The 12,450-nt window shown below is 47.6% G+C and overlaps 1 protein-coding gene across 8 annotated transcripts in view; it reads right to left on the reverse strand.

Moving 5' to 3' along the window:
• LOC104051019 (discoidin domain-containing receptor 2-like) overlaps positions 1–12,450 on the reverse strand; it is a 63,084-nt gene that overhangs the window by 37,033 nt on the left and 13,601 nt on the right. The window contains exons 1-2 of one of the 8 annotated variants that reach the window (XM_064468351.1): positions 11,591–11,676; positions 9,852–10,759 (exon numbers count right to left, since the gene is read on the reverse strand). The exons of 3 other annotated variants lie outside the window; for them this stretch is intronic. Coding sequence is in view for 2 of the 5 variants with exons in the window: in XM_064468350.1 (XP_064324420.1) it covers positions 11,591–11,681 (91 nt within the window). In the remaining 3 variants the exon portion in view is untranslated. Of the gene's footprint in view, positions 1–8,188; positions 8,257–9,064; positions 9,183–9,851; positions 10,760–11,590; positions 11,682–12,450 lie in introns of those variants that run through there. 4 more of the 8 variants (XM_064468350.1, XM_064468358.1, XM_064468353.1 and 1 more) reach the window with 4 other exon arrangements.

The raw sequence follows: 12,450 nt of genomic DNA on the forward strand, positions 1-12,450 counted from the left end.
ACAGAGCCCGCAGCCCAGCTGGCATCGGCTACCACCCCCACTGAAAGGTGCCAAGCTGAAACTTAGCATAAGGATTTTGGCATTTGGCATTAGAGTAGCTGTGCTAAGTTTCTCTTATCCTCTCAAAATGACAAGTCATGACAACAGCCACCAATGTCACAGCAATATAATAGTGTGCTGTGTAACACAAACAACAACATTATCTCATTTGACCAGGTACACCATCATTTAAGTGCCCATTTGCTTTATGCAAAGCTCACACCATGCTCTAAATCACACCTATTGTATTGCCACATAGCCAGTCCGTCATTGAACCACTTGAATGCAGCAGTCAGAATGTAAAAGATAAGAGGAGGGTAGAAGGAATGGGGTGGAAGGCAGACAACAGAAGCCACATAGAAGTGCCCAAGCACCACGTCAGCTCCTGCCACTGAGCCAGCAACCAGCGCTGGAGGCAAGGTACGGGTCCAGGCAGCTCAGACAGCTGTCCGTCCCACCCTATCCTGCAGGCAGTACCCTGTGAACTGGGGGCTTCCCAGGACTCGATGGGTATGTGGAGCTCAGCAGGTCACACAAAACCAGTGTGGCTTGGGGGAACTGCAAGGCAAAACTGGAAGATGTGGCCACAGAGGCCAGCCTGGCCTCCGGGAGAGGAAAGGAAACCTTCAGAGCTGGCTTTAGAGCTCACCTGTCTGCAGCAATGTGCCTATAAAAGTTGGCTTTGAATTTGGCCCTTGCCTAAACAGTGTCCAAGATGAGCAGGGTGAATCCTCTCGAGATGTGCCAACCTCCACTGATGACAAAGGGAACCTAAAAGGCTGGCCTGGACTAGCCTCATCATTCCCAGGTGGCCACGGTTTGGTGAGAGAAATTCTCACCTTTCTGTGTGGCAGTGGCAAACTATTTCCAGCAGTTCAGCCCTACGCAGGGACCCCAGCAGCTGGGTTCAGGCTGTGCCGGGTTTGCTCTTCCCACCACACTTGGTTCCCAGTCCTGGACCACAGAAGTGCATGTTTGGGAGTTCCAGGAGGGGTGCTGCACACAGGGAGCAAACAGTGCTGTTTCTCATCTTCTAGTGCTCTCCAGCAGCTGCTGTTCTCTTGAGCAAGGACACCAAGAATGTTTTTCACTCCTGCCTCATAATTTAGAGGAGCCTCAGCTCCACTCAGGAGCTCATACTGACAGAAATCTCTGCTTGAAGAACTACTGATGTTGATTTCTGCTGAGTTTAAGTCTCAGCTAGTAGTAGATTGGATTTCCAAACTGCACATTTCCAAGTGCTAGAACACGTTGGAATATACTACTAAATACAAGCCTCTGTACAAACTGCTTGGAAATCAACGTCCTAACGATTTTTTTTCTGGGTAGAAGACTCGATACTTTTCTTTGTAGCTCTTTCAGCTGCATTAGAGTTCCTTGCTGTACTCATGCCTTTCTTCCTGACCTGCCCACACATACACAGAAAGTGCCAAAATTACAGCACAAGCCCAAAACCAGCAAAAACAGGATTAGCAACATCCTCACAGAGGCAAGAAAGTGTTAAACTCTGTTCTCGGGACTGAATGGATCAAGTTGCTAATTGCTAACAGCTGGCTGCAGGAGAATAAAATCCTGTTACAATCATTGTGAGAGAGGGAAAAAAAATATACTTGCTGAAAAATAAGAAATGCAAAAGAGGGCAGTTTTTCCCAATATACCCAGCAGATACCACATCTCAAAAGCCAATCCATCCCTCTGCTGAGAAACAGCTCACTGTGGCCCTGTGCTGCGCAGCACGGGGCCTGCAAGCAAAAGCTGGGCACAGTGGGCACAGGAGGGAGCTATTCTTTAGTGACGTGCACGAAGAAGGTGGGACTTGGAGCTCCTCCACATACTGTTCTCCCTCCAGAGATCCATTACGGAGGTCTGGCATGTTTGCAAGCCCCTCTAGATCCCAACTGAAACAGGCATTTGTTTTAACTGGTTCCTTCGCAGATCATTACCTCGGAGTGGGACCTTAGGATTTGCTGCAGGAATCCCATTACAGATGCCCAGCACCACGCCAAGAAACTCCACGGTCATGATTGAGACTCATAGCTGTGTGTATGATGCACTCCATCCTAAATCCAAGTATCCTCAGTCAAAGAGGACTGGACGGTATCTCCTAGCATTCCTAGAGGAATTCAAGGAGGAAACAGCAAAGCTACTAAGTCAGACTGTATCTGAAGCTTGAAGAAATACAAGCTGGAAAGTATGATTTCCAGTTTTCTGGCTCCAGAATGATGGCGGAACATTTCTCTCTGCCTCAGAATTAATCTGAGATACCCCAAACCCAGCAGTCTGCCTCTGGAGCGCACACTCACAGGCCATGCAGCTTCAGTTTGGGCCAAACTGAATTTGCTGATGAAAATGCTTAGCAAAAAGGATTCTAATCACTTCTTAAAACATTTTGCTTAGTTTACAATGCAAATACTTCTTGCTGCTGCTATCAATTTTGGGTTTTTAAGAGGGCTTTTAAGCCCCAGTCACCTCCTCCTTATAAGTTCCTATTTACCATTAACAAAAGATCCCACCTTTGCCACTTAGCTAGCATTGTGCTAAGAGTGCATAGGGTCAACAATCTTAAGGAAAGGCAATATCTTCTAACGAAATCGACTGCCCTAAGATTGGAAAAAGCAGAGCAGGGCTGCTGGCCTGAGGAGACAGCCACCTCCAGCAGAGCTGCTGGAGGGTGAAGGGATGGGACCAGTAAGAGGACAGCCATGCTGCACGTGCAGGTGCCCTGCGAGAAGGCAGCAACCAGTTTTGCCTTAGGTGAACTCAGAGCAGGGTCTCTATAGGCACCCCTAGATTCAGCCAACAAGGTAGCACGGGCAGAGGTCTCTGCGCAACACATGGGTTGCACCTGGACAAACCAAGTACAAAGAGTCAACACGTTAGACAGTCACAGGGGAGCTGGGCAGGCCCAGCAAAATCCTGGCATGAAGCACAAGGCTGCAACAGATATGGGCACCAACAGAGATGGGCAGAAAGAGCATAAACCCATGGCAACATTAGGAGTGTGGTGGGGGCCACAGGGCAGGAACAGTGACACCACAAGGTGATGTCCAGGGCAGGAACACATCTGGACAGATAAAAGCAACCAGATTTTAGGTGAAAGGATTGGGTTAATCAAGATGCATGAGAGCGCAATAGGAAAAGGAATAACAGGCTCCAGCGTGATCTTTCAGGTAGCATTGTGACAGGTTTCCTAACAAGAGACACAAAAGAACACACATGGGGCTAAGAAAGGGACAACACATGGGAGTGGGACATGGGGTGGGGACAGGGACACCACAGAGCTGGGTCTGAAGCAGTGCAGAAGAATGGGAATATCAAGGTCTGGGTGTATTTTGTGGTCACCCTCTTGATGGGTGGGTGATAGGACTGCCCTGGGGCTGAGGAGGGTTTGAATCTCGTTTTTCAAATTGTAGCCAAATATCTAATGGGGCTGTTATGAAAAAAGTGACACCTCACTCTTGCTTAGGAGAACAGCAGCAGCATTCTAGTCACTCATGAGAGCGCCATTTAATGCTGGGAAAAGGTTCAGCCCATGGACCCAAGCATGAAGGAGTGCCTTACCTACAGCCCGAAGAGAAGTACAGGTGTTTTTGTAGAAGAGCTGGAGATCCACAAATCCTCCAGCATTTTCCCATTGCCTGTTGGCCAGTCCCACAGGAGTGGGGTGTCCTCAGTTTGTGAAACGGCACAGAGCACTTTTGTCTCAAAACCAGATTTTGAGATAAATGAACAAATGTAATTTAATCCATCAAAGTAACCAGGTCAAAATTAGAAACCATTAGAAAGGCAACGCCAAAGATAAGGAAATGTAATTCATTGTACTAACAATGGGTCCCTTCTTAGCCCAGCTAAGCTGCCCTTCCCCACCAACCCTAGGGTGAGGGTAGTCTGTGCTTATCTCAACTGAGGAACCTGGAGGTACTTCCCATGACCCAGGTGGACCCGCAGGCACGTCGCGGCTCTACACAGGACATGAACACATGCTGTCCCTCAAGAATCCTAAACTTAAATCCAGCAGCAAGGGCAGGGAAAGCTTCACTGCACTCCAGCAAGCCCTCCAAAACATAGGTTCCCTCAACTGAGGGGCAGCCTTCAGGCTCCAGCCCTTCTGTTTCTGTCTGACAGATGATACAGGGAGGGCAGAAGTGGCAGGAGAACAAAAGTTGTGCACAGACAACAAGTTCCTATTACCTCCTTTCTCCTTGCCCAAGCAGCAGTGATCACTGTCCCTTACCAGAGCTTCCTTCCCACACAGAAGGGGCACCAGACAGCACATGGCACACTGACATTTTCACTCTATTCCTTACGCTAACATATATCTCAGCTTTTTTTTCCCTTGAGGAGGGTGGTTACTTTTTTTTTTTTTCCAAAAACTATCCTTAAACATATCAACTACAAGTTAGCAATAGTCCTCTCAAGACCTACAGTCTTCCACTGCGAGACTCTCACATAGCAACCATATATATGACATGTTAACCACACAGATGACAGATGGAGTATTAAAAGCACTCAATCTAAACCACCTTCCTCCCTCCCTGTTCTCAAGGGGCTCCACCATAACCTTTTACTTAACTGTACTCAGACTTGCATTCAGAAGGAGATCAGGTTACTCAGTCGCAGAATTATTCAGGCTGGAGGAGATCCTCGGGAGAGCATCTAATCCCACCTCCTGCTCAAAGCAGGGTTAGCACCTATTTCAGAGCAGCCTGCACAGGACTTTGTCCAGCTGGGTCTTAAAAACTCGAAGGACGGAGGCTCCCCCACCTCTCTGGACAACCTCTTCCACTGCTTGACTGTCTGCAGAGGGAAAACTTCACCCCTCCTTATGCCAAGGCAGAACTTCCTGTTATTTCAGTTGATCACTGTCAAGCCTCCTGCCACACACCTCAGTAAAGAGCCTGTTTGTCATCTTGATAATCTGCTCTTAGGTATCCCAAAGCCTTCTCTTGTCCTGACTAAACCACCCTGGCTCCATTAACCTCCTCAGCCAAGCCAAATTTTAGTATTAAGTTACTTAATACTTTCTCCCAGGACACCATTCTAAGACCAAGGCTCCACCCAGGCAGTGGGGCAGCTCTCAGATTTTGCTGAGACTCCCACCAGCTTCTTCACGGGCAAACTAGGAAATAACTGACTTCGCCCCATACTGACGCCAGGGCATGGCTGGAACGCTACTCCATGGCCCTCTGTTTAGGGGCTGCATGGATCACATTCCTACTGCTAACTATTTTTGAGAGGTGTCCGGTGGCACTTTCTAAATCAAATTATTTAACGTAGTACTGATCGGCAAAATGGAAACTGAGACGCTGCCACCCTAGCACAGCAAGAGGGCAGGGACTGATTACATCAACCGCAAATAAAGACCAGATACCACCAAAACAGCTCAGGAAGGTGTCCCTCAGTTCAGAGCCCACCAGCAGTGGTGAGGTACCCTAGTAGAGCATGAAGGATATCCCAAAGATCAGACCCTGCCCAGGGCAAGGAGGACCTGCCTTCACCGCTCTGCCCAGGGACCCGACGCACTCCTGCTCCCAAAGCAGAGCCTCTTCTGCCTCCTGGGAGCAGCAGCGTTTGGTCAGCAGCAGGTATATGATGTCAACGCAGTTACTTTTGGCAACCAGCACAGGAATCTCATTAAAAAACCCACAATCTGAAGACTTTTTGGACGTGATCTGCTTTCCATCAGCAGTGCACATGGATCACTGAGCATATTCTTTCTTTAATTCTACACTGATTTACTAAGGCACCAGCTTCCCCAGACCTCACTCTGGATAGAGGTTAGTCCCAACTGCCTGTTGGGTACCTGCTCCCACTCTGTTTTAAAAGACTGCCACATTTATGTTTTCCCAAACCTCTGGACCTCCTTCAGTCTTCCCAGATTTATTACACATCAGCAGCCAGGATTCAGAAAGCTGCTTTGCCAATTTGTTTTAAACAAACAGGTTCCAATCTTGCTCAAATTTCAAAGACTTTAAAATGTTATCTTGCGTTTAACACCCTCCCTCGTTACCAGTGCAACAGAAGGCATTTGATATCCTCATAAAGGAGCATACATCATCCAGCTTCTCCCCAAACACAGGACATGTTCTACTTCTCAGTATTGTTATTAGCAATCAGTTGGCTTTTTTTAACCTTTCCCAGCAATATAAACACCACTGATGAAATTTATTTAGTTATACAGATATTAAAATATTTCTCACTGCCATGCTCTTAGCTTTCCTTATTAATAGCCTACCTTCCAGAATACCTAGTTTACAGTAACAGCTACTTATCCACAAAGTTTTTGGTTTTTTGGTTGTTTTTTTTTTTCAAAATATTCCTAGGTGATTCTTTTTAAAAGATAGAAGTTGACTACTGGGACAGACTCTTTGCAAAACCAGAAGTGAAGCAAACAGTCGTGTACAGCAGCATATAGTCCCCAGCACCAAGCTGAGAAGCTGCTGGTTTTTGCCAGGGTGGAAGCCAAATTCTAAGATATCGTTCATTGAAAATCAAATCAGAAACACTATTTCGGAACATCTACTAATTTACCCGGCAATCTCATTTCCTTAAAACCATCACAGAAATGCTGGGACTACATTTTATTAGTTTTATAAAATGTCTCTTCATATTCATAAAACAAGAATTCAGTGCACCTGTCACTGAGGAACGCTACTGGCTCTGCTGTAACCTCACCAAAAAATGCTTAGAAGTATGAAAAGCCGTGCCATGCATCTATAAAAAGATACCAAACTGGAGGAAGCTCTTCCAATATCAGAAAGAATCAAAAGTTATCATCACTTGCTGCATCCCACAGAACAAAATAGCTCCAGATACCAAAATGCAGCAAGCGGAAAGCGTTCCTGCCCTCCCGCAGCACGCTGGCCTGAACCAGCGGGGCCAAGGCAGCTTCTGTCCTCAGTGGGCACCATTTCTTTGGAGGCTGAGCAGAATGTGCATCAGTGCACACAATGGAAAGCAAAATGGGGGTACACATGGCTGTTACATTATGCTTGAGCAAACTACCACACAAAGCGGTTTTAAAGTTTAATTTACGGAGTGCCTGGCAAAGAGGGGAGCAGTGAGCGGCAACACTTACGGATCAGCTAAAATTGCTGTATCAAGCCTGGAGACTCCAGTGAGGATTTTCAGGCAGCTCCAGCCACGTTCTGCTGGGTTTACTATTTACTAGTACAACTCTACAAGATAAAATTTAACTTCTCATGTACGGAGATGAAATTTCAATTAACTAAATGTTCCAGCAAAGTACCTAGCATGACTATAGACAGTTCAGAGAAGATCTTTGCTTACCACAACATATTTCAAGCAATCAAACCAAATGTTTTGCTTATAAACAAAGGAAAAGAGAAGAACACTGAAAAAGCTCTAGCAGCATTTCAAAGCTATGGAAAGCCAGAATGGCAGATTCTGATCAAATTTGCTCAGGACAGACTAGCAATAAGATTTAGCACACAGAGGTAGGTAGGTGGAGGAAAATACTAGGATTGTTGAGGCAAAGAGGAGAGAAACAGGAGACATGAGGGAAGAAAAAAAAGGAGTATGTAAAATAACGATGCCTAGACAAAAAAAAGAACCCATTTACCTCTTTTCCATATTGAAAATGAACTGAAATTAAAAAACAACAAATTAAACTGAGGAAATGAAATTCCATGGCATACCATGCACATCAAGCCTCTGGGACATATTGCCACAGAGCAACGTGGGAGTAATTCAATAAAATATTGGAAGTGGATCTACATAATAGGAACATCTGTGATTCCATTAGCAGAGTAAAAGAAAGAGGATATAAATTTTCATCCAGCCAGGCATAAGTAAACTAGTAATTAATGTGACCAGAAGGTTATCTCCTACACAGGCAGGATATTCCACATTTGTCCACATTCAGGCTCTTGGGCTTTCATGTGCAACGTGCCAAGCAGCCGCTGCCTGCGATAAGTTGGGTGCCTGAGTAGGTGGGCTGTGATCTAATCCAGTTTGGCAAGTTTTGTGTCTGTGTATCAAGATCGCATTTCAATTTTCGGCAGCTTATTGTGCAGCTTCTCAAAGAGAGAAACAACACTATCCACCTTTTCTTTTTTTGTAGCTGAGATTATATTCTGTGACACAAAAAGGGCAGATAAAATTTCAGCCAAACTCATTAAATAAATACCTGTGGAGCAGTGAGCAACCCTGGAACGCTCTGGTGGAAACACGGCTATTTTGGAAAGTTCTCAGCACCTGAAAAAATGGGTGTACTGGGGAAATAATCAGATTTTATCTGGAGGGGCTGCTACTGGAGAGCCCCATGGTTAACCCTAACAGCAAGGACTCTCAGAAGCAGCTTCCTGCATATTCATACTCCCATGTTTTACACTAAATGTGAGTCTGAGAAAGTTTGAAAGTGACAAAAATTGCAGTAGGTGCATCAGGAGGAGACAGGGAGGTCTGCTTCTCCTCAGAAGAAGAGGTGGGCAAATGCAGGCTACACGGCGCCACAAAACTTGCACGGGCCAGGAGCCTCTGGGGCTCAGAGGGTGGGAGGTGTGTGCCCCCCCCCACCCCCCCTTCCCACCATCCACAAGGAACTTACTGCCAGCCCCAGTTTTTGCATATCTGACTCAGCCCCAGCCCTGAAACATTTCAAGCAAGTATGTCTGACTGAGAGCTCAAACACCATGGACTTTCCCGGAGAGCCACAGCCCCAGAAACCACTTCTGTCTGGGAGAACAACACCATCCAGCTTCACATTTCTACCCAACAAAAGATCCCGCAGGTCCCAGAGGGCCCCGGGCATGCAACACTGCGGGAATACCCATGGTCTGTGAACGCTCCCACAGCTGCGGGAGGTAGAACAGGGCACAAAGAGCCACCATCTCCCTACCAGCCCAGGGAGGGAAGCCTTCACCTCCCAGCAGTACCACTTCTACAAACCACCCTCCACTTCCAGCAAGCCCCCAAAGGCATTTATGCTTCAGCCAACGACAGAAATGCATGGGAGGAGAGCTGATCACAAGCTGAGAGCAGAGTTAAGCTGATCGGACCCTACCTGCCTTGCCCAGGGCCTGCCGAGCACAGGGAACAACTGCCATGTCTCTTTTGAACTCCACAGGTTGCGCCAGGCTGTAGTTTCGACATTCCTTGCAACTTTCCACCAGCACACATGATATGTTCAAACTTGAATAACTCCTCCCTTCTCCCTCCCTCCACTCACACAGACAGGCCCAGGAGATGGCCCTGCCTCTATCATCCCAGTTCCTATAGCAACTCCTGACCGAGCAGATGGAAACAGAGCTGTTTTCTAGGCAAATCTGCCTTCTTGGATTCCTCCAACTCTTCCCTGCTGTTGGCCCCTCCTTGCTCCAGTGCTCTCCCCAGGGGCTGCTCCGCTGGCACTTGGCCCAGACTTTGCCTGGAGTAAGGCCAAGCTTTGAATTCATTTAGTAAAACCACAACATAAAGCAGCTCTCCTGCTCAGGAAGCAGGGCCCGTGTAGTCCCAGGGGCAAGCCAGGCCCCGGCACGGCACTGCAGAGCCAGCTTGCACCTTCTTTTTTAACACGGCTGCCTGTGCTCGCAGGAAAAATCCCAGCAAGGGCATCGCCACACCATGTTCCTCACATTCATTCTTCACTGGGCTGTGTTGTCCGTGGGGGAAAGGTAAAAAGCAAAGACGGAGCTAGTCATTTATTAAGCAATTCCAGCCGACAGAATGATTGCAACCAAAGAGCCAAGCGGGGCACTTCTCAGTCATTTGGAATTGCAAAGGCTTTCCTGGATGAGGGAGAGACCAGCAGTGACACCAGGCTTCAACACATGTTCATCACAACAGCTCACCCCTGTTTGCTCTCCTCAGGTTGGGGTCCCACAGGAGTGAAGTTCACTACTGCAGCTGTCAGACAATTGTGCGACATTGCATTCATTTCCTTTTCACTTAAAAATATAGAAATAGAGGAAAAATACAAAACTCAATATCAGAATGTGGCACTTGCAGGGAGTTAGTTACTAAGGGTGACAGTGGGAGCCTCATGGGCAGGGGGCATTGCTAAGGCTCCATGGTGGTAGGACAAGCACGATTGTAGCAGATGGAGCCACAGGAGCCACTGACAAGGCCACAAGGGCAAGCAGGCTGTGGGCAGCCTGGGGAGACCACCCACACATGCCAGTAAGACAAAGGGCACAGCCACAGGGCTGCAAAACCGCTCTTCAGCTGCACAGCCCTGCAAAGCCCTTCCACCTCCAGCACCGGCTGCCACCCCTGCCCTTGGCCAGGCTCCGCTGCAAAGCTACTGCCAGGGCCACCGGAGAGCCCTGGAGCGTGGGGGCCTGCAGTGGGCTGGGGCCATGTTCATCCAGGTGACGAGGCCACTGGGATTTGAGAGAAACGTCACTGGTATAAGGCCCCAGTTAGGGGACCAGCAGCAGGGACCACAACAGCAGCGGGAGACCAAGGAGTGGAAGTACTTCGCCGACTTGCCCGTTGGGACACACAGGTGCTGGCCTGCCTCTTGCAAGGAAGGTGCCAACAAAGGAAGGGCTGCGATGTCCCGTTCAGACATCCCGGCAGGGGTAAGCATCCTCCTGGGGCCAGCAGGGCAGGGCTGCAACAGCAGTGCCGGGGTGGGAAGTAGATGCTGGTGTTGTACAGGACTGACACTCGTGGTGACTCCACAGCAGGAGGCCAAGAAGTGGAGATGGCAGTGATTCAGCCCATTCTTCGAAGACTCCCATGTGCTTCAGCAGGCCTCAACCAGGAATCACAGCAAAGCATCAGAAGAAGCAGGTATTTTGGGTATTAAAAAGAAAAAAGGGAAGCAGACATGAACCATGCTGTACCCACACTAAGCCCCAACTGGAAAATAAAGCTCTGAGCTGTTAAGACACAGTCATACGTGCAGTCAGATGCCACCTTGCGCCCATCTTCCCCCTGCCTACTTACCCCATCTCAGCCACACAATCCACCTCTGTACCGAGAACAGAAAACTATTTAATTCCCCCCTCCTTTGGGTAATTTTTCCATGTTTGAGTGTGTTAATCAGCTCAGAGGGATGGGACAATGCCTAAGGCTAGTATATGGTTTGGGACAGAAACACATGACCAGCAGTAGGGTGGAGGTGCAAAGACATGAGACCTCTCCCTGCTTGGGAAGCCCTTCTCCAAGAGGGTGTTACTGATTCAGATAACGCAGTTACAAAGCACTCTCCTGCCAAAATAAGGGTGCCTGCCCGGTCAACATAATGACGCATGAGGACCAAGCTGGATCACAGGCCTCTTGGGCAAGCTGGAATCAAAACAGATTCTCTTTGGAGGACACAAGGCAGTTTGTGGCAGAAGGTACCTCTGCACATCCAGGAATGGGGAGCCCAGAAGGGACATAAATAAAAGCATCAAAACAGATGCACGTCACAAAAGCAACATCAGGGGTCTAGAGGAAGCTTCCCATTCCCCCGTGGCACTGGGAAAAGCAATGGCCTAACTTGCAAATGGATCTGAAGAGCTCCTTTCCCCAGGGAAGGACAGTGCTGTGGAGGCACAAAGCACTGCTAGAAAACTGCTGATCTTGCAGTTAGACTCACTGTTGCCTTCAGCACTTCAACACAGAAATAAGCTCTCTGCTGGATGCCCTCTGATGTAACTTGATCCCGCGGTATACATTCACTAATCAATCTAGGGATAAAGCAAAGCAGAAAACAGTCTTATTTTCACTGGAATGAGCCCAAATATGCACAATAACAGATCCCACTCAGAGTTATTACAAACTAAAGTACTTCAGAGCATTTTGCATCTCACATCGCAGAGGGAGCATACTTCTGCAATAGCATCATCGGTTCTCAAATTGTGTATTTGAGAGACTTCCTAATGACCTCATAGCAGCACATGTGACCAGTAAGTCATCTTCTCAAAAGACTAGAAATAACATCAACAGACCCTGTTTTGGTTTTGTACAGAACAGCTTTCTGCAGCATGAGCAGGTTTCCAAACGGCGAGGGAGCAGAACCAGCTCAGGCCGGGGTTGGCATTTTTATAGTTTCTCCAACAGATTGCATTTGGCTCCAGAACAGATCAGACCAATTAACAGATGAAGACCCATTAGCAGATACTAAATTCCATAGACCAATATAGACACAAAAGCTTGTTTATGCTTATACAGGACAATTTTGCAGTTTTCAAGGCATCTATATGGTATTGTGAATCCCAGAAGTATTTCAAAAGCATTCTAAGAGCTAAGGGGTCACCTTTCAAGGCATTATTTTCTATTTGGTAAGTGTTTCAATGGGCTTAAAACCAGATTTTTTTCTTCCAGTGCTTGAAAAAAAAACTGCTATGCTGAGCAGCAAAGCAGAAACTTGAAATTCGTAGGTGATGAACTGGTGAGCTGCTTACACTGAAACTGAAGTTGCCTTTTGCTGTCCCAGAGCCCCTGCGTGATCAGGTG

The sequence above is a fragment of the Phalacrocorax carbo genome, chromosome 18 (assembly GCF_963921805.1).
Source record: "Phalacrocorax carbo chromosome 18, bPhaCar2.1, whole genome shotgun sequence".
Classification (NCBI taxonomy): domain Eukaryota; kingdom Metazoa; phylum Chordata; class Aves; order Suliformes; family Phalacrocoracidae; genus Phalacrocorax; species Phalacrocorax carbo.